Source organism: Eucyclogobius newberryi, unplaced genomic scaffold, assembly GCF_026437365.1.
Source record: "Eucyclogobius newberryi isolate DKJ021-1_F unplaced genomic scaffold, fEucNew1.0.hap1 SCAF_5, whole genome shotgun sequence".
Taxonomy (NCBI): Eukaryota; Metazoa; Chordata; class Actinopteri; order Gobiiformes; family Gobiidae; genus Eucyclogobius; species Eucyclogobius newberryi.
Window position 1 is genome coordinate 4,647,634 of NW_027316167.1, and position 21,410 is coordinate 4,669,043.

Consider the following 21,410-nt stretch of genomic DNA (forward strand, 5'->3'; position numbering starts at 1 on the left):
ATGCAGTTTCTCAAAATTGGTATTCTGTGTGTTTTCAGTAGATGTATTTAGTTTCCCAACACTGTGATTCTGTATTCTGAAGATATACAGCAGCACAATGACTCTTCATATAGAGTGTATAGTGCTGCTGCCATCATAGGCACAGCTCATATTTTAAAGGGCTTATGACATAGCCAAACATTTCACCAAAACATAGTGAACATGACAATATTTAAGATTTAACTCAATTTTACTTAACTACTAGTCGCCTATTTCCCCCAGTTTGACCATTGCAGTGATGTTTATAATGTTACTTCCTGGTTGGACATGAGCAGTAGAGATGGATGGAGGTATTTCTACAACTGTTACCTAGCAACCATACTCTAAACAAGGTAGGAATCCATAAAAAATACATAATAGTTCAGATTTGACCAACAATATTACACGACAACACTCTTATTTTGTTAAGTTTGTGTTTAAACTGTCAGAATGGTGTCCGTTGTTTGTAAATGCCCTCTGCAGTTTGGATGGAACGTCGCTTATTGATGACATCACAGAGGGATTCCGTTTTTGAACTCAGCTCTACTTGTGTTTATTTTAGCTTTAGTGAGCAGAGAACACATATGAGTCTGGGAATCATGTGTTCCACTTGTTCTTATTGTTACGTGGGGCTATTTTTACCTGCGCACGTCACCACCGCTTTAATCAGGTCGCCACAGGGGGGCGCTGCTCCATGCCAAGTCACAGTCTGTGAAGCCTGCACAACCTTATTATGAATGTGGAATCAGCCAATCAGAATGTATCGTGAATTCAAGAAGATTGATTTAATTGTTGTATTTCTTTTTAGGTCGTGCGGCGTGTGTCGGTGTTTGTGGAGCACGTTGAAGACTAATTTCAGTTAAACCAAAGATCGATTTGAGCGTGGTTAATTAAACTCGAGGGGAGTAACACCTTAGATTTATCCGTCAGTCGACCTAAACAGAACTGTCCTTAACTGAATTAATGTGTTAAACTTTCTCATTTCTCCACATTCAGCCGCGCGCTTGAGTCACTCGTCGTCTGGAGCTTTAGACACAACAGAAGTCGGCATCGATGTGGCTGTTTGAAGCTGACAGTCGCCTCCAGAGGAAAGTGATCAGTCTTCGCACACGGCCCGGGCTCTTTCTGACGAAGAGCCAAGAAGAGAAGGAGAACGTGCAACTGAAACACAGACGAAGCTGTCAGAGATGTTACAAGCTTGAAGGGAGGAACCTGGGACCTTCTGCACAGCCCGGTGCCTCAGACATCAAACTGACACCAACAGAGGCAACGTTAAAACGAGAAGAAATTTAAACAACTACAGACACAAAAACGAGCAAAAACTGCCCCACGTCATTCACTCTCCCCAACATCTTTCTACATCATCTTCTCTGTCATTGTCCGTCATCTTCTCTGTCATTGTCCATCATCTTCTCTGTCATCGTCCATCATCTTCTCTGTCATTGTCCTTCATCTTCTCTGTCATTGTCCATCATCTTCTCTGTCATTGTCCGTCATCTTCTCTGTCATTGTCCATCATCTTCTCTGTCATCGTCCATCATCTTCTCTGCCATTGTCCGTCATCTTCTCTGACATTGTCTGTCATCTTCTCTGCCATTGTCCATCATCTTCTCTGTCATCGTCCATCATCTTCTCTGTCATCGTCCATCATCTTCTCTGACATTGTCCATCATCTTCTCTGCCATTGTCCATCATCTTCTCTGCCATTGTCCTTCATCTTCTCTGCCATTGTCCATCATCTTCTCTGTCATCGTCCATCATCTTCTCTGTCATCGTCCATCATCTTCTCTGCCATTGTCCGTCATCTTCTCTGTCATCGTCCATCATCTTCTCTGCCATTGTCCGTCATCTTCTCTGTCATCGTCCATCATCTTCTCTGCCATTGTCCATCATCTTCTCTGCCATTGTCCGTCATCTTCTCCGACATTGTCTGTCATCTTCTCTGCCATTGTCCATCATCTTCTCTGACATTGTCCATCATCTTCTCTGACATTGTCCATCATCTTCTCTGCCATTGTCCATCATCTTCTCTGCCATTGTCCATCATCTTCTCTGACATTGTCCATCATCTTCTCTGCCATTGTCCATCATCTTCTCTGCCATTGTCCATCATCTTCTCTGCCATTAACATTTGAAACTCTCTGTAGTGTGTGTTACCTCTAGTGGCCGCTGCAAGAAGTGCTCTGTGACATCATCCTGACAGCAGGGCGGAGTTTCATGTGTAAACACTTGAACACTGTGTAAACACACAGTGTTCCTCATGGCTCCAGACTCCGCCCCTCACACATCCCTCAGTCTCCTAGCACCGCCCAGTTTACCTGGCATTAGCCGCCTCCTCCTGACAGGTCGACGGCGAGTCACATACAGAGAATGAAAGATGAAGTTTCTAATGGGACGAATAACAGAGAATTCTACTAAATCACGGTTTAGATTTACTGTTAAAAAACAAGATTACAGATGAACTCACAACATGCAAAGCGACATAGATTTGCAGCAGTCCCTCCCAGCCCCGCCCCCTGTCCCCCAGCCCCACCCCTTATCTCCCAGCCCCTCCCTCAGGTGTATTACCTGGGGCAGAGGGAGCTCACCAGAGCAGAGCAGCAGCAGGAGCCATGGAGGATAGAGAGGGCACGCCCCTGGTGAGAGCACACACACACACACACACATACACACACACACACACACACACACACACACACATACACATACACACACACACCTACACACACACACACCTACACACACACACCTATACACACACACACACACCTATACACACACACACACACACACACACATACACACACACACACCTACACACACCTACACACACACACACCTACACACACACACCTATACACACACACACACACACATACACATACACACACACACCTATACACACACACACCTATACACACACACACCTACACACACACACACACACACACACCTATACACACACACACACACGTATACACACACACACAAACACACACATATCCATCTATCTAACTATATCTCCTTTCCGCACTTACTACGCAAATGAGTGTCTTTGCATGGCCCTGGCGTGTTCCCGCGGCGACAGGCAAATGAAGGCGTCCACAGGCTCCTGGTGTTCAGACGGGGCTCCACTTTCGCCACAGCAGTAATTATATGGATTAGAACATTAGGACATTACCACGGCGACCTTAACACCTTTCAGCTTATTCAAGTCTCCTTTGATTTCATAACTTTAAACCTCTTGCTTATGTTTCTAGTTTAGATTTAGCGCTCGACGTTCCAATATCGGCTGTGATGTTCATGGACTGTGCCGGGAAGTAACTCTAATAGAAAATATCTCTTTGCAATGTATTTGTAGGGGCTTGGGGGGCTTGTTTGAAAAATCACACCCCTTTTGTCCCAGTTTGACTAGTGGCCGCTCCGCAGTACTTCAGCTGCCGGGGCCACAGAGACAGGGCCATGCCTGAGCTGGCTCCATAATGCTGACCGGTCAGAATTGACCGTGTGGTGCATGTTTTTGTCCTCACACAATTTACAATTTCATCTTTGATTCATCTTCCATATCTTGTGGTCACAAACAAGCCTCAGGTTTCAGTGTCAGCTCATTGGTGCAAATTGTCCAGAGGTTTCACTCGACATAAATCCAGTCAGAGTCCCAAAAGATCTGTCATGATCCGTCATTATCCTTTTACTGTATCAAATCAAATCAAATCAATTCAATTTATTTTTGTAAGGCCCAAAATCACAACAACAGTTGCCTCTGAGGGCCACAGGGAGAAATGAATCAACAATGTCTGTGGTGGCGATGGAGTCAGACAATGTCTGTGGTGGCGAGGGACGATGTCCCAGGGTCCTCTGTCCTTAGACTCTCCTTCTCGGCCAGGAAAAACTACAAAAAAAACCTCTTTGGGAAAAAAGCGTAGAAACCTGGAGGAGTTCCAGTGAAGGAGAGATCCGACTCTCACAGACGGACAGACGGACACAAGGAGACTGGAGCTGGACCCACTCTTCAGGCAGATGAGGGACCGACTGAGGCGAACTGGAGCCACTCTTCAGGCAGATGAGGGACCGTCCACACAGGGCAGGGACCACTTCATCAGGGGAGGGGCATCTGGGTCCACAGGTCCTCAGGAGTGAGAGAAAGAAAAAGAAGACGGTGAACAGTTTGCAAGTGGAATCAAAAAATAAATATTGTTTGATAGCATAAGTAGTCAGAAGAAGAGGATAGTGCTCAAGCTGCCATACTTCCCCCAGCATAGTTACTCCTAGGGCAGCGTAGCTGAAGCTGTGGGTTTATGTTTCTGTTCCTAACTAGTCTGACCATAAGCGATTTCAAAGAGGAACGTTTTAAGCCTGGACTTAAATGAAGAGACTGTGTCAGCATATTTAACATGGGTCGGGAGCTGATTCCATAACACAGGAGCTTGGTAGCTAAACGCTCTACCTCCTACAGTACTTTTAGAGACTCTTGGCACCACCAGAAGGCCGGCATTCTGAGAGCGAAGAGCTCTGTTTGGATGACATGGTTCTATAGCATCTTTGAGGTAGGATGGGGCCATGTCATTTATGGCTTTGTAGGTCAAGAGTAGAATTTTGAATTTGATTCTAAACTCGACGGGGAGCCAGTGAAGAGACTCCAGCACCAGTGTAATGTGCTCTCTTCTTTTAGTTCCTGTTAATAATCTTGCTGCTGCATTTTGAACCAGTTGAAAGCTTTTTATGGAGCTTTTAGGACACGCTGCGAGCAGGAGGTACAGTCTAATCTAGTCGTTACAAATGCATGGATAAGTTTTTCGGCATCACTTTTAGGCAGGATTCTTCTGATTTTGGCTCTTGTTGCGCAAATGGAAATAGGCTGTTTTACAAGCTTGATTTATATGAGCTTTAAATGAGAGCTCCTGGTCAAATAAGACTCCAAGATTTCTTACAGTAGAACTGGAGGCTACACTGACATTGTCCAGTGTGACTATCTGCTCAGATAAAGCGTCTCGTAGATGCTTAGGGCCAAGCACAATGACCTCGGTTTTTTCAGGGTTAAGAAGCAGGTAGTTTAGTGTCATCTAGGTTTTTATCTCCTTCACACAAGTACTAAGTCTGTCTACTTGATCGCTCTGATCAGGTTTCATTGATAAATACAGCTGAGTGTCGTCTGCATAGCAGTGGAAGTTAATGCCATGCTTTCTGATAATGTTGCCTAATGGCAGCATATGAAGAGTAAACAGAATTGGACCGAGTACCGAACCCTGTGGCACACCGTAAATTACTTTAGAGCTTGGTGAGGAGCTCTTGTTTACATTAACAAATTGGAACCTATCAGATAGATAGGATTTAAACCAGCTGAGGGCTGTTCCTCCAACACCTACATCACATTCTAACCTCTGCAGTAGAATGTTGTGGTCAATGGTGTCAAACGCTGCGCTGAGGTCCAACAGAACCAGGATTGAGACCAGTCCATCGTCAGCGGCTAATAACAAATCATTTGTGACTTTAACTAGTGCAGTTTCAGTGCTGTGGTGGGCTCTGAACCCTGACTGGAAAACTTCAAATAAGTTATTGTCCTGCAGGTGCTTTTTCAAGGATTTTAGAGACGAAGGGAAGATTTGAAATAGGTCTGTAGTTTACCAATAGGTCGGGATCTAGATTAGGCTTTTTCAGAAGAGGTTTAATGACTGCATGTTTGAAGGACTGTGGAACATAGCCACTTTGGAGTGAAGTATTTATTATATTAAGAATAGGGTCTATAATTAGGGGGAGAATGTCTTTGAGGAGTCTGCTTGGAATGGGGTCTAGGACACAAGTTGAGCTTTTAGAGGACATAATGGCTGAAGTTATCTCTGCTTGATCAACAGCTGTGAACCTTTCTAGGTTTACAGGTGGATTTATATGAGACGTTAGATTTACAGCTTGGGCTAGTTCAGGGCTAATAGCGGGGGTAATTTCATCTAATTTATCTCTGATTGTTTTTATTTTATTGTTAAAAAATAGAAGGAAATCATCAGAGCTGAGTGAAGCTGGGAGTGTGGGCTCTACTGCACTGTGACAGTTTGTTAGCCTAGCTACAGTGCTGAAAAGGAATTTAGTGTTACTTTTGTTGACTTCTATTAGATTTGAATAATATCTGGTTTGGGCCTTACGCAGAGCCTGCTTATAGGACAGCAGGCAACTTTTCCATGCTTTTAGGGATTCTTCTGTGTGAGAGCGACGAAATAATCCCTCTAACTTTCTAACTCTTTGTTTATGTGAACGCAGTTCTTGGTTGTACCATGGGGAGGCGCGCTTTGGCCTAATGACCTTCTGTCAGCCGACCTACTGTAGAGGTGCTGCACAGCCTACACCTTGGGTCTTGTCTCAGGGCCCATTTGCACAGCCTACACCTTGGGTCTTGTCTCAGGGCCCCTTTGCACAGCCTACACCTTGGGTCTTGTCTCAGGGCCCCTTTGCACAGCCTACACCTTGGGTCTTGTCTCAGGGCCCATTTGCACAGCCTACACCTTGGGTCTTGTCTCAGGGCCCATTTGCACAGCCTACACCTTGGGTCTTGTCTCAGGGCCCCTTTGCACAGCCTACACCTTGGGTCTTGTCTCAGGGCCCATTTGCACAGCCTACACCTTGGGTCTTGTTTCAGGGCCCATCTGCACAGCCTACACCTTGGGTCTTGTCTCAGGGCCCATTTGCACAGCCTACACCTTGGGTCTTGTCTCAGGGCCCATTTGCACAGCCTACACCTTGGGTCTTGTCTCAGGGCCCCTTTGCACAGCCTACACCTTGGGTCTTGTCTCAGGGCCCCTTTGCACAGCCTACACCTTGGGTCTTGTCTCAGGGCCCCTTTGCACAGCCTACACCTTGGGTTTTGTCTCAGGGCCCCCTTTGCACAGCCTACACCTTGGGTCTTGTCTCAGGGCCCCCTTTGCACAGCCTACACCTTGGGTTTTGTCTCAGGGCCCATTTGCACAGCCTACACCTTGGGTCTTGTCTGGTGTGGTAGATCAGGGCCTCCGGACCGGCTCTTTCTAGCCGTTGGTTGGATTTTGTGATATCAGCCACAGTTATGTTCCAGTGGTACATCCCATGTAGGGGCGTGTCCTCCCGTGATGATCCCACCTCTTCCTCTGTTCCCCAGTGTCTGAGACATTGTCTTGTCCTTAATGTACTTATGGATCTTGGTCCTGGATAGTGGCTCTCACGCTCACTAGTCCTTGGCCTCCTTCCTTACGGCTCATGTCCAGTCTCAGGGTGCTGGATTTGGGATGGAACCCTCCATCAGGAACTTTTGTGTCTTAACATCTGTGGTCTATATCTCCTCCTTTGGCCAACTGATTATTCCTGCAGGGTCTGATCACTGGCAGGGCGTGGCTGTTTATTGTCCAGGACTTGTTCTTGTCATTGAGCTGCTTCTGAGGACTTGTCTTACTCGTTGTAGATATTTGACTCTTCAAAGTTGACATTTCCCTGTGGGATTCCCAGGTACTTGTAACCGTCCTCAATGTCTGCTATTGTTCCTTCTGGGAGTGAGACCTCCTCTGTGTGGACCACCGTCCTCTCTTTGCCTCCATCTAACTACACTTCTTAATCCTGAAGTACATCCCAATGTCAGCGCTGCAGCTCCTGGTCGTGTGGATCAGTGAGTCCATGTCTCGCTCGCTCTTAGTGTTCAGCGGATCCATGTAGAGGAGGTGACTGATCGTGGCCCCTGAGTCACATCGAATGGAAGATGAAACATCTTGATTTTAAAATCACATTGTTCAAGTGACGACCTCTGAAACCTTTTCACTATAACATGTGTTTTCATTAAAAAGCCAAAATCATACCTCATCAGATCATAGACTGTTCAGTCCAACTTTAAACAGCTGAAAAATTCACTTTCATTTTTCCCTTTATAGCAGTGGTTCCCAAAGTGTGGGTCGTGAGATCATTGTGGAGATGATCATTATCTATAAATAATGTATATTATATTGAATGCATTTTAAATTAAAAACAGTACATTAGTACATGGAATAGTGTCACATGACTTAACAAGCCACTCAAATAAACAGTATTAAACTAAGACGACGATGGCGGTGGGCGTCCTGGACCGTTATTGTGACTCAGTTATTTTGAAGGTCTCGAGATGTTTGGGAATCCCTGCTTTTGAGTGCCGCTCCAGTGGATTTGCAAATGAATGCTGCTCATAAAAGTCTGTTCAGTGCTGCAAATGTTCCATCAATAATAAATGAGATTTCTGTTTTCACACAGAGCCGTTTATGAAAAGAATAATTTGGAGATAAACACAACGTTTTTTTTTATTTTATCTCAAAACAATGACACACACAAAGCCCTCTGAAAATGACCATCTCACTGAACAATCACCTCCTTCATCTCAGTTCCACCACAGACTCCAGCCCAAGAAGCAACACGGCAACAGATCCAAATCTGCAGGTTTATAATGTCTTGAATTTCACATTTAAGACTTATTTTTAGTAGTTTATCGAAGACTAGTGCAATATTAATGAGCCGCGAGCCGTACCACAAGTGAGCCGTATGTAGACTGGCTCCTTTTGGCTCCTGGAGCAGCCTGGCTCCTTTTGGCTCCTGGAGCAGCCTGGCTTCTTTTGGCTCCTGGAGCAGCCTGGCTTCTTTTGGCTCCTGGAGAAGCCTGGCTTCTTTTGGCTCCTGGAGCAGCCTGGCTTCTTTTGGCTCCTGGAGCAGCCTGGCTTCTTTTGGCTCCTGGAGCAGCCTGGCTTCTTTTGGCTCCTGGAGCAGCCTGGCTTCTTTTGGCTCCTGGAGCAGCCTGGCTTCTTTTGGCTCCTGGAGAAGCCTGGCTTCTTTTGGCTCCTGGAGCAGCCTGGCTTCTTTTGGCTCCTGGAGCAGCCTGGCTTCTTTTGGCTCCTGGAGCAGTCTGGCTCCTTTTGGCTCCTGGAGCAGCCTGGCTTCTTTTGGCTCCTGGAGAACTGTTGAGTGAGAAGACTGAATAAGAGAGAACGCAGACTGAGGTGAAAATGAAAGTGTAAAAAGCGTATACAAACATTCTCACCAGACACTGACTGGATGTTGCGATAAACCTCTGTATTTCCAGTGATGGTCACTTTATATTTTGAACCGACAGACTTAGCTGAACAAAGCTAGTGCAATAAACAATAAAAAGCAAAAACCTTTTTCCTGTTTATTGATGCACAGCACTTGCGCCAAGATAAATGAAACTAACCAAGGTTCAGGGTTTCTTCATTTGTCTCCCAAAGGGAGAATGTTTTGGTTGGAGCGATGGGCCCTCTGCGCAAAGAGACAAATAGACACAACAACCTGAAAAAGCAACACAAAAGGCATATAAAAGGATATGGACAGAATAAAAAGTACATTCCTCTCTTCCCATACAAAGATTCTCTCACACATTCTCATGTTTTACTGAAACTTGAGTGAATGTTTGTATCGATGACGCTGGCACAGCGGGCCCCTGAACCTCCTCCCTGAACTCAATCATATTTTAGCACATGTGCTACAGAAGCTGACGATAAACAGGACGTTCATCAGCAAGGACCACGCTGCCACAAAGATGTGCAAATTACTAGTATTTATTGTTGTGAGATTGAAGCTGGTGATCCATGGCAGCCGATGTCTGAGACGAGAGACTCAGGGCCCCCCCCTAGCGGGGGCCCCCCCTCAGAAGACCCAATACTGAACGAAAATCATATTACAAGGGAAGGAAGGGCTCAATCAACATTATTATTAACATTATTATAAAGTACGTTTATCTTGTGTTTACTCCAACTTTGGCCACGCCTCACAGCCCTGAGACTTCCTGGTTGATGGTTTAGGTTTTATTTATTCATTTTAAGTGCCCATACAAGTCCCTGCCCACGTTTGAGCTCGTTCACAATATAGATATTCACCATCCCACACCACAGCTTGTGTGTGTGTCCCGGTTTGGTGTGTGTTGTTCGCTCTTTGTCCTGCTGTGGCACACTTCAGGAGGCGTTTGCATACAAGGCGAGGTCAGATGGAAATGCCTGAGCTTTGCATGGGCCACAAGTCGTTCTGAGAATTCACACAAAGATCTGAGAAGTGCACCTGGTGTTGTTTTGTGTCCACAGGGGGCGCTACATCCACAGACGCACTGCCCGAGGTGTGGAGATGTTCTGGAGTGGTCCGAGGAGCTCAGGTGTGTCTCTCCATCAGTTCTTCTGTCTGAATACACCTGAATGTTTTGTTTCACAGGTGCATTGTGTAACTTTATCTGCTTATGTCACTGCCTTGCCTCAAACGTTCCACAATATGCCGTTTCATTCATGTATCGCCATGGAGACAAGCAGAGGGCGCCACCATTTTGAGCAACAACAAAAAAACTGTGACTGAATGAATAGTTAATTGCCTTTCTTTCAACCATTACATAAAAGTTACACAGTGCACCTTTAGAATGACGTTCCATTTTGTTTCATTCATAACGTTTGAGTAATTCTATATTTTTTAGCATTTTTTCCAACACATTTTTTCGTTCATACACTCTACGCAAAGTTCTGATCAAACGTCTTACTTTGAAGCTGATAGTAAACCTGAAAAGTGCACGTTTTGAAGCATCATTGTGAGATATGACAGTGATTGGTGGAGAAGTAGCAGTACCAGGCTGTGATTGGCTGAGGGGAAACTTACATACCTCAGCTGTCCGTCACTGTCAGCCAATAGCACGCTCTGGAGTGAGCACATGACCATTTCTGTCAGAATGAGCAGAAAATCTCTGACGGTGTCATTATGTGGCATTATCCACAGTGGCAGGGGCTGTCTGGTCCCTGTGTGCTCGCTGTCTGGTCCCTGTGTGGTCCCTGTCTGGTCCCTGTCTGGTCCCTGTGTGGTCTATGGGGTGGTCCCTGTCTGGTCCCTGTGTGGTCCCCGTGTGGTCCCTGTGTGCTCGCTGTCTGGTCCCTGTGTGGTCCCTGTCTGGTCCCTGTGTGGTCTATGGGGTGGTCCCTGTCTGGTCCCTGTGTGGTCCCTGTGTGGTCCCTGTGTGGTCCGTGTGGTCCCTGTGTGGTCCCTGTGTGGTCGCTGTGTGTCCCTGTGTGGTCCCTGTGTGCTCGCTGTCTGGTCCCTGTGTGGTCCCTGTGTGTCCCTGTGTGGTCCCTGTGTGGTCCCTGTGTGCTCGCTGTCTGGTCCCTGTGTGGTCCCTGTCTGGTCCCTGTGTGGTCTATGGGGTGGTCCCTGTCTGGTCCCTGTCTGGTCCCTGTGTGGTCCCTGTGTGCTCGCTGTCTGGTCCCTGTGTGGTCCCTGTCTGGTCCCTGTCTGGTCCCTGTGTGGTCTATGGGGTGGTCCCTGTCTGGTCCCTGTGTGGTCCCCGTGTGGTCCCTGTGTGGTCCGTGTGGTCCCTGTGTGGTCCCTGTGTGGTCCGTGTGGTCCCTGTGTGCTCGCTGTCTGGTCCCTGTGTGGTCCGTGTGGTCCCTGTGTGCTCGCTGTCTGGTCCCTGTGTGGTCCCTGTGTGTCCCTGTGTGGTCCCTGTGTGGTCCCTGTGTGCTCGCTGTCTGGTCCCTGTGTGGTCCCTGTCTGGTCCCTGTCTGGTCCCTGTGTGGTCTATGGGGTGGTCCCTGTCTGGTCCCTGTGTGGTCCCCGTGTGGTCCCTGTGTGCTCGCTGTCTGGTCCCTGTGTGGTCCCTGTCTGGTCCCTGTGTGGTCTATGGGGTGGTCCCTGTCTGGTCCCTGTGTGGTCCCCGTGTGGTCCCTGTGTGGTCCGTGTGGTCCCTGTGTGGTCCCTGTGTGGTCCGTGTGGTCCCTGTGTGCTCGCTGTCTGGTCCCTGTGTGGTCCCTGTGTGTCCCTGTGTGGTCCCTGTGTGGTCGCTGTGTGTCCCTGTGTGGTCCCTGTGTGGTCCCTGTGTGGTCCGTGTGGTCCGTGTGGTCCCTGTGTGCTCGCTGTCTGGTCCCTGTGTGGTCCCTGTGTGTCCCTGTGTGGTCCCTGTGTGGTCGCTGTGTGTCCCTGTGTGGTTCCTGTGTGGTCCCCGTGTGGTCCCTGTGTGGTCCATGTGTGGTCGCTGTGTGTCCCTGTGTGGTCCCTGTGTGGTCCCTGTGTGGTCCATGTGTGGTCCCTGTGTGGTCCATGTGTGGTCGCTGTGTGTCCCTGTGTGGTCCCTGTGTGGTCCCTGTGTGGTCCCTGTGTGGTCGCTGTGTGTCCCTGTGTGGTCCCTGTGTGGTCGCTGTGTGGTCCCTGTGTGGTCCCTGTGTGGTCCCTGTGTGGTCCCTGTGTGGTCGCTGTGTGTCCCTGTGTGGTCCCTGTGTGGTCCCTGTGTGGTCGCTGTGTGGTCCCTGTGTGGTCCCTGTGTGGTCCCTGTGTGGTCCCTGTGTGGTCGCTGTGTGTCCCTGTGTGGTCCCTGTGTGGTCCCTGTGTGGTCCCTGTGTGGTCCCTGTGTGGTCGCTGTGTGGTCCCTGTGTGGTCCCTGTGTGGTCCCTGTGTGGTCCCTGTGTGGTCCCTGTGTGGTCGCTGTGTGTCCCTGTGTGGTCCCTGTGTGGTCGCTGTGTGTCCCTGTGTGGTCCCTGTGTGGTCCCTGTGTGGTCGCTGTGTGTCCCTGTGTGGTCCCTGTGTGGTCCCTGTGTGGTCGCTGTGTGGTCCCTGTGTGGTCCCTGTGTGGTCCCTGTGTGGTCCCTGTGTGGTCGCTGTGTGTCCCTGTGTGGTCCCTGTGTGGTCCCTGTGTGGTCCCTGTGTGGTCCCTGTGTGGTCGCTGTGTGTCCCTGTGTGGTCCCTGTGTGGTCCCTGTGTGGTCCCTGTGTGGTCGCTGTGTGTCCCTGTGTGGTCCCTGTGTGGTCGCTGTGTGGTCCCTGTGTGGTCCCTGTGTGGTCCCTGTGTGGTCCCTGTGTGGTCGCTGTGTGTCCCTGTGTGGTCCCTGTGTGGTCCCTGTGTGGTCGCTGTGTGGTCCCTGTGTGGTCCCTGTGTGGTCCCTGTGTGGTCCCTGTGTGGTCGCTGTGTGTCCCTGTGTGGTCCCTGTGTGGTCCCTGTGTGGTCCCTGTGTGGTCCCTGTGTGGTCGCTGTGTGGTCCCTGTGTGGTCCCTGTGTGGTCCCTGTGTGGTCCCTGTGTGGTCCCTGTGTGGTCGCTGTGTGTCCCTGTGTGGTCCCTGTGTGGTCGCTGTGTGTCCCTGTGTGGTCCCTGTGTGGTCCCTGTGTGGTCGCTGTGTGTCCCTGTGTGGTCCCTGTGTGGTCCCTGTGTGGTCGCTGTGTGGTCCCTGTGTGTCCCTGTGTGGTCCCTGTGTGGTCCCTGTGTGGTCGCTGTGTGTCCCTGTGTGGTCCCTGTGTGGTCCCTGTGTGGTCCCTGTGTGGTCGCTGTGTGTCCCTGTGTGGTCCCTGTGTGGTCCCTGTGTGGTCCCTGTGTGGTCCCTGTGTGGTCGCTGTGTGTCCCTGTGTGGTCCCTGTGTGGTCGCTGTGTGTCCCTGTGTGGTCCCTGTGTGGTCCCTGTGTGGTCCCTGTGTGGTCGCTGTGTGTCCCTGTGTGGTCCCTGTGTGGTCCCTGTGTGGTCCCTGTGTGGTCCCTGTGTGGTCCCTGTGTGGTCGCTGTGTGTCCCTGTGTGGTCCCTGTGTGGTCGCTGTGTGTCCCTGTGTGGTCCCTGTGTGGTCCCTGTGTGGTCGCTGTGTGTCCCTGTGTGGTCCCTGTGTGGTCGCTGTGTGTCCCTGTGTGGTCCCTGTGTGGTCCCTGTGTGGTCGCTGTGTGTCCCTGTGTGGTCCCTGTGTGGTCCCTGTGTGGTCCCTGTGTGGTCCAGTTATGGAGTTATGCACTTGTTTGGCTCATGACATTTTACGAGTCTGGACAGAACACATTTCCATCCTAATTAACTGTCATGATGCTACATTTGAACTCACAATATTTTATTATACATATTATACAGAGCAATAAACATAATGAAAGTCTGTAAAAGCACAAAAAACACACAGTATTCAACTCTTAGTTGTTGTTTTTTACTAGATATAATAGAATATTGTAATATTTTTAACCTCTCAAGTCTGGAAGGGAAAGGAATGATTTTTTATCCACTAAAAAGTCGCCTCAGAGAAAGTTTGAGGAGCTTTAGGCCCTTGAGGAGCCACATTTCTCATAGCTCCTCTGCTCCAGTGTGCTGCTGGGATGCTCCTGCTGCTCCTCTGTCAACGAGACTCGGGGCAGTGAACGCCGCAGCCGCAAGAAGAGCCACTGGGCAGCGGGTCGTGTGGGGGACATCGACTTCATGGGCCCCACCAAAACCAGAGGGAAGGTCAGACATGCTACTGTGTGACCGGCACTGACCCATGAGGCTCTGTGTTACTCTGTGTTACTCAGACTCTTGTGCCGTTCACAGTTTGTGCGAGTGCAGAGCAGCACAAACCCTGTGCAGATTTACCGCATGCTGACAGAGGACTGGGGCCTGGCGCCTCCACACCTGGTGGTGGCGCTGGTGGGAGGAGACGAGGTGGCACAGATGAAGCCCTGGCTCAGGGACACTCTGAGAAAAGGCCTGGTGAAGGCGGCACAGAGCACAGGTCAGTCCTGGACCTCAGACACGTCTCACCTTTGACCTCCAGCCTTTATTTTTGAGCAACATCTCATGAGTTTGTCCATAACGAGCCATCGCTTGAGCCTAATATCGAGAAATTGTTTTCAGTCAACTTTAGAATCGACTAAAGGGATGCAAAGTATTTGGTATTCAAATCGAGCTGTGTCAACTCAACATCTAAAGGCTTAACAAAGTCTTTGTTGTGGCACAGATAATAAAACACTCATAAAACATTTGAGGAATAAATGAGGCTAAGCTGAGGCACTAAGATTTGTTTTTCCTAATGATGCCAGATGGCTCAGTCCCACTGGTATGTGTCACGTCAGCTGCAGCTCACACATTTAAATAATCAGATGTATGCGCTCCATTTCAAATGTTTTATCATAACTATTCAACCTTATTCTACCTGGGAACTTTATGATCATTCAATATTGTATTGTTTGGTGATGTCAGTATAAAAACTACAGCCAATCATTATTTCAATAGCATTGTAGGAATCTCCCGTCCCACTTAGAACCTGTCATCCATCTCCTTGACCCTAGTTTATGTTGGGTACTTTTGGTGTTCCTCAGGGGCCTGGATTCTGACCAATGGTTTTCGCTTTGGCATCACTAAACACCTGGGTCAGGCGGTGAGGGACCACTCTCTGGCCAGCACCTCGTCCAAAGTGAGGGTGGTGGCTATTGGCATCGCCCCCTGGAACATGATCCACAACCGAGAGGCCCTGCTCCAGGCTAAGGTGGGATTTTAAAGACCCAAATTCATGACATCCCAATTCTGGAAACTTACCAAGCACATTTCAACTCAGCTCACCAGCACTACTTCCCTTAGCATTTCATAAAACACTTCATGAATAGATGCAGATTGTGCAAAGCGGTGTGATTTTGACACCTTCACAATAGATGATGAACTTATTTCACTCGATTACATGAAACTTATTACGCATAGGGTCTTTTCAGTCATGTCAGTGTGTTTTTTACCTCATCAAATCTTACCAGGAGTTGTGTTTTATGCATGTTTTTTATCCGCCTCGTTCCTCTTGAGGTAATAAATGAAGTTTCTCTGTGTTTCTGCACTTCATGCACTTCCACCAGAACCAATTGCCTCTATTCACATGCAGCTATTCAAATACAGAGCTAAAGCAACCGTTGTTTAGCGTTGTTGTAATCGCAGTGCCTCAGCAGTTCATTTCATGTATAAAACAAGTATAAAAGAGGTGATGAAACTGGCATGGCATACTCACTGTTTTACTGTTACTTCTGTTCTCCAGGGGGATGAACCGGCTGCGTACAAGCCCCAGGACCTGCCTCACGGGTCAGTCTACTCCCTGGACAGTAATCACTCCCACTTCGTCCTGGTGGAGGAGGACCCCAACAAGGTCGGGGCCACCAGTGAGATGAGGATCAAGCTGCTCAAGCACATCTCCCTGCAGCGCACCGGATATGGAGGTACAGCAACATCAGAGAAGCAGATTCAATGCACCAGCAATGTTGTTTTTAGACTTTGTACTTTTGTTTCCTCGTCAAAAACATTTTCAGTAAAGATAAAATGTCAAATCAGGTTTGAAATGAGCAAACTGTGTGCTGACTGCGTCTAATTATAAAGCTATTTTTATGATTTTAAACCTGGAAGTAACACTGATGCTCTGTTAGCATGCAAGTACCTGTTAGCATGCTAGTGTTTGTTAGCATGCTAGTACTTGTTAACATGCTAGTACTTGTTAGCATGCTAGTACTTGTTAACATGCTAGTACTTGTTAGCATGCTAGTACTTGTTAGCAGTGGTGACTTCCCTGTGAGGCATAATTCTGAACACATCACAATGAAGAGTTGGGATATTTGGATGTTTGTTTTGTACATCAAATATTGTTACATCTTCTTAATCTGAAGGACTTAACCACTTTGATTGTGTCTTCTAGGCCTGAAACAAGTTAATCGTTTCATTCAAAGTTAATGTTCACAGGCTTGAGTTACTTTCAGCCCCTGCTTCACTTTGAAGCAGAGCCTCCTCTGGAGCCTCCTCTGGAGCCTCCTCTGGAGCCTCCTCTGCAGGCTGCAGCCTCCCTCCTCTGCAGCCTCCTCTGCAGCCTCCTCTGCAGCCTCCTCTGCAGCCTCCTCTGCAGCCTCCTCTGCAGCCTCCTCTGCAGCCTCCACTGCAGCCTCCTCTGCAGCCTCCTCTGGAGCCTCCTCTGCAGCCTCCTCTGCAGCCTCCTCTGCAGACTGCAGCCTCCCTCCTCTGCAGCCTCCACTGCAGCCTCCTCTGGAGCCTCCTCTGCAGCCTCCACTGCAGCCTCCTCTGCAGCCTCCTCTGGAGCCTCCTCTGCAGCCTCCTCTGCAGCCTCCTCTGCAGACTGCAGCCTCCCTCCTCTGCAGCCTCCACTGCAGCCTCCTCTGGAGCCTCCTCTGCAGCCTCCTCTGCAGCCTCCTCTGGAGCCTCCTCTCCAGCCTCCTCTGCAGGCCGCAGCCTCCCTCCTCTGCAGCCTCCTCTGCAGCCTCCTCTGCAGCCTCCTCTGCAGGCTGCAGCCTCCCTCCTCTGCAGCCTCCTCTGCAGCCTCCTCTGCAGCCTCCTCTGGAGCCTCCTCTGCAGCCTCCTCTGCAGCCTCCTCTGCAGACTGCAGCCTCCCTCCTCTGCAGCCTCCACTGCAGCCTCCTCTGGAGCCTCCTCTGCAGCCTCCTCTGCAGCCTCCTCTGGAGCCTCCTCTCCAGCCTCCTCTGCAGGCCGCAGCCTCCCTCCTCTGCAGCCTCCTCTGCAGCCTCCTCTGCAGCCTCCTCTGCAGGCTGCAGCCTCCCTCCTCTGCAGCCTCCTCTGCAGCCTCCTCTGCAGCCTCCTCTGCAGCCTCCTCTGCAGCCTCCTCTGCAGCCTCCTCTGCAGGCTGCAGCCTCCCTCCTCTGCAGCCTCCTCTGCAGCCTGTGTCAGCAGGATGCAGTTGCACGCTTTGTAGATTTTGGGCAGTTCATGTACTGTGAGTCAGAACAGCAGGGGGCCCTGTATGGAGCCCTGTGGAATTCCTGTTCTGCATTCCAGATGTGCTGAAGCTGTGCCACTGATGTACACACTCTCCTCCTGACTCCAGATAGGATGTGAACCAGGTGGATTTTTGAGTTTATGTTTAATAATGTCATATTTCATAAAACACGTGAGTTTCTGCTTTTGCCCAGAAAACAAAGAGTTCCAAGTTTCCTCGAGTGATCACTTTCATTGTGTCAAAGCATTTCACTCGTCTTGTATAATGATGTGTCAGCACATCAGGCTGTGATAGATTCAACTCGTATATAGTGTGATAAAACCCTTTTACATCAAACTTACACAGACCCAGACACGATTCAGAGTTTAAGCTTCACAAAGAGTCCAGCCGGTTGTTGAAGGTCCAGGAACAGCTTCAGTTTGAATCGGGTGAATATATAATCAGGTTTTATAGGGGGAAAATGCCGGAATGATGAGGGGGATGACGAAATCATTTAGCATAATATTGTCTTAAACTGTTTCCAAATCCCTCTTTTGTCATAATTCCCCTCTGTGAACAAAAGGCAGTGTTCTCCAACAATGACTTTTCTTCAATATTTCCATCCTTTCTCCACAGTATGTTTCCTCCTCCTCCTGCAGTAGATTTCACACTATTCAAATCAATAACAATATTAACAATGCTGTTGTTTTCCCACAGACAACACCGAGCCACAAGATGTAGAAATACACAAACAATTCATAAAGCACAACGTGAGCATCCTATTATTTTTGGTTGCAGGCGCCGGCAGCTTCGAGATCCCGGTTCTGTGCCTCCTGGTCCACGGAGAGCCCAGGATCTTAAAGGTCAGCGGATGTTATTTCATCATCATTCACGCATTGAAATGTTACAGCGCCTCCAGAAGTGTGAACTCTCTCCAATGATGAAAGACCTGCGGTGAAGATAGGGATACGATAACATACAGATAGTGGTACAAATATGCAGTTTCCTTTATTCCAAAAGCAATGATTTTATCCTCGCTTTTGTGGTGTATAACGTGTAAACTTTGGTAGAGAACACAAAAGGGCAGAAACGGTAGAAACAGTTGTTGTAGATGAAGTCGTGCTTGTTCATCTGCAGCACATTATTCACGGTTTTGAAGACTTCTCTCAAATCTCTGCATCAATGGGACAAAACATCATGAACTTTGTCGCCTGTTGATTTTCTGACGATGCTTGTTCACTTATTTCTGAACGCCTCCTCCAGCTCTACCAGAGCGTGCATTTCCATGTTAAAAATATAGGTACCTATGTTCCCCGGTACCTATGTTCCCCCTTTCTATGAACGGGGGAACGACGCTAACCCTAGCATAGGCTACTGGTTCCACACCACCAATAATTGTGCATGAATGTGTGGTTTTACAGCATAAAATATAGCAGCATATGATCCAAACCATGACCCAAACCCTGACCCTGACCCAAACCATGACCCAAACCATGACCCTAACCCAAACCCTGACCCAAACCATGACCCTGACCCAAACCATGACCCAAACCATGACCCTAACCCAAACCCTGACCCAAACCCTGACCCAAACCATGACCCAAACCCTGACCCTGACCCAAACCATGACCCAAACCATGACCCTAACCCAAACCCTGACCCAAACCATGACCCTGACCCAAACCATGACCCAAACCATGACCCTAACCCAAACCCTGACCCAAACCCTGACCCAAACCATGACCCAAACCCTGACCCAAACCATGACCCAAACCATGACCCTAACCCAAACCCTGACCCAAACCCTGACCCAAACCATGACCCAAACCCTGACCCAAACCCTGACCCAAACCCTGACCCAAACCATGACCCAAACCCTGACCCAAACCATGACCCAAACCATGACCCTAACCCAAATCCTGACCCAAACCATGACCCTGACCCAAACCATGACCCAAACCCTCACCCAAACCATGACCCTAACTCAAACCCTGACCCAAACCATGACCCTAACCCAAACCATGACCCTAACCCAAACCCTGACCCAAACCATGACCCTGACCCAAACCATGACCCTAACCCAAACCCTGACCCAAACCATGACCCTGACCCAAACCCTGACCCAAACCATGACCTTGACCCAAACCATGACCTTGACCCAAACCCTGACCCAAACCATGACCCTGACCCAGACCCTGACCCAAACTTTGACCCTGACCATGACTCAAACCCTGACACAAACCCTAACCCTGACCCTGACCAGGTCTTGAGGAACACAGGTCTGACCCCCATTGGACCATATGTAGACCACTAAACATTTCACATTTGTCTGTTGAAAATGACTTGAAATGCAGAAGTCGTCTGACTCTAAGCAAAACGATCATGATTTATGTCGTTTTCTCTTCTTATTTGACCAAAGCCGTTGTAACAAGAACAATGCACTTCAGGCCCCGGAGCTCACAGTAAATAGAGCTCACCATTTACTGTCGATACAATGTTGTGTTGTGTTGTGTCGTGTCGTGTTCAGTCGTGTTGTCTCGTGTTGTGTCGTGTTGCATGAATGTTACACCCAAATGTTTTCATTCTGAGGCAAACGTAAAAACACTTTTCTCTGACATTTTCTCCACGCTCGTCTCTGTTTGCGCTCGTCTCTGTTTGCGCTCGTCTCTGTTTGCGCTCGTCTCTGTTTGCGCTCGTCTCTGTTTGCGCTCGTCTCTGTTTGCGCTCGTCTCTGTTTGCGCTCGTCTCGCTCTGATAATGGAGCCTGTGATTGCTGCTTCTGTGCGGCTCCTTCTCAAAAGACTGGACCGGTGCAGATGGACGGCTTTTCCCGCTCTCGGTGAAGTAAACGGTTTGGCTCGACTTCATCCCGTGTGTTTGGTGTGTTTGGTGTGTTTTTGCGCGCTCAGAGCTGCAGACGAAGAGATTATGGAATGAGGAAAAGACTCCATTCAAAGACATATCAAACAGAAAAGGCGTTAAAGCTGATCGTTGTTTGTCAGCGGCTCGTCAGTGTTCTGTGCACTCTTTACATTTAACTCTTTACATCACGTCGGGATGAGAATACAAATGTTTCTGCCCTTTAAAAATATATAGTACAGAATAAATATAAAACTGTTTACATTGTCAGCCAGTGAAGATGGAATGTTGACCATGAAAACATATGATTTATTCAAATCTAGATCTGTTTTTGTATTAAATATTGACATTTTGTGCTCTTCGTGAACACCACAGACTCAAAGGCTCTTCTGGATCGTCATGTTTAACTAGAGTTTACATTCTTGTCGCTCGTGATAATGTTCCATGACCAAGACTCGAGCGTCTGGGATAAAGTCAGGCCTTAATTTAAGTTTGTTTTAAAGATAAGTTTGCTGACTCTAGTGGAAGCGTCTTTATTATAGAACATTAAAGTATTTATTAACCAGCAAAACGCTTTGGTCATAGATACAGTCGGCAACGCATCATATTAGGGGGCGTGGTCTGCCGTGTTGTCTCAAAAGGAAACTCAATCTTTCATTCTTCTAATTATTATATCATTATATTTCCTGACGAGTTATGAGATTCCACAGATTTACAGTGACTTTCATAATCAAATGCATTAAAACTATGAACAATTTGACCCTGGCTAACATTATTTTCTCTCACCTCTGCTTGAACTTGTATGGATGTATATAATATATGTGCAGGAAACATGAAACATAACCAAGGATTTAAAAGATAACTAAATATATTTAAAAATGTGTTTTAAGGCGATACCTCTGTCAGTTCTGATGTATGATATTTGGTATGGATCAGCAGTACTTTACAGACGACTCTGCAATACCTCAGAAAAGTAAACTGTTCTGTAGCTCTTAAAATACTGCAGGCGGAGCTAGCATCGCAATAGCATTTAGCCCGAAGCTACTGTTAGCATTCTCATTGAACCACGTCTTTTTCATGTATTTGCGTGTGTATTTGGTACCGTGTATATTCTGAAGTCAA

At 48.3% G+C, this 21,410-nt stretch overlaps 1 protein-coding gene across 1 annotated transcript in view; it reads left to right on the top strand.

Annotated features, from left to right (window-relative positions):
- Nucleotides 1-10,085: 10,085 nt before the first annotated feature.
- trpm5 (transient receptor potential cation channel, subfamily M, member 5) overlaps nt 10,086-21,410 on the top strand; it is a 39,309-nt gene continuing 27,984 nt past the window's right edge. The window contains exons 1-6 of the mRNA XM_072465495.1: nt 10,086-10,153; nt 14,068-14,206; nt 14,291-14,471; nt 15,058-15,224; nt 15,756-15,933; nt 18,228-18,292. Coding sequence (XP_072321596.1) covers nt 14,180-14,206; nt 14,291-14,471; nt 15,058-15,224; nt 15,756-15,933; nt 18,228-18,292 — 618 coding nt within the window. The 5' untranslated portion in view covers nt 10,086-10,153; nt 14,068-14,179. The remainder of the gene's footprint in view (nt 10,154-14,067; nt 14,207-14,290; nt 14,472-15,057; nt 15,225-15,755; nt 15,934-18,227; nt 18,293-21,410) is intronic.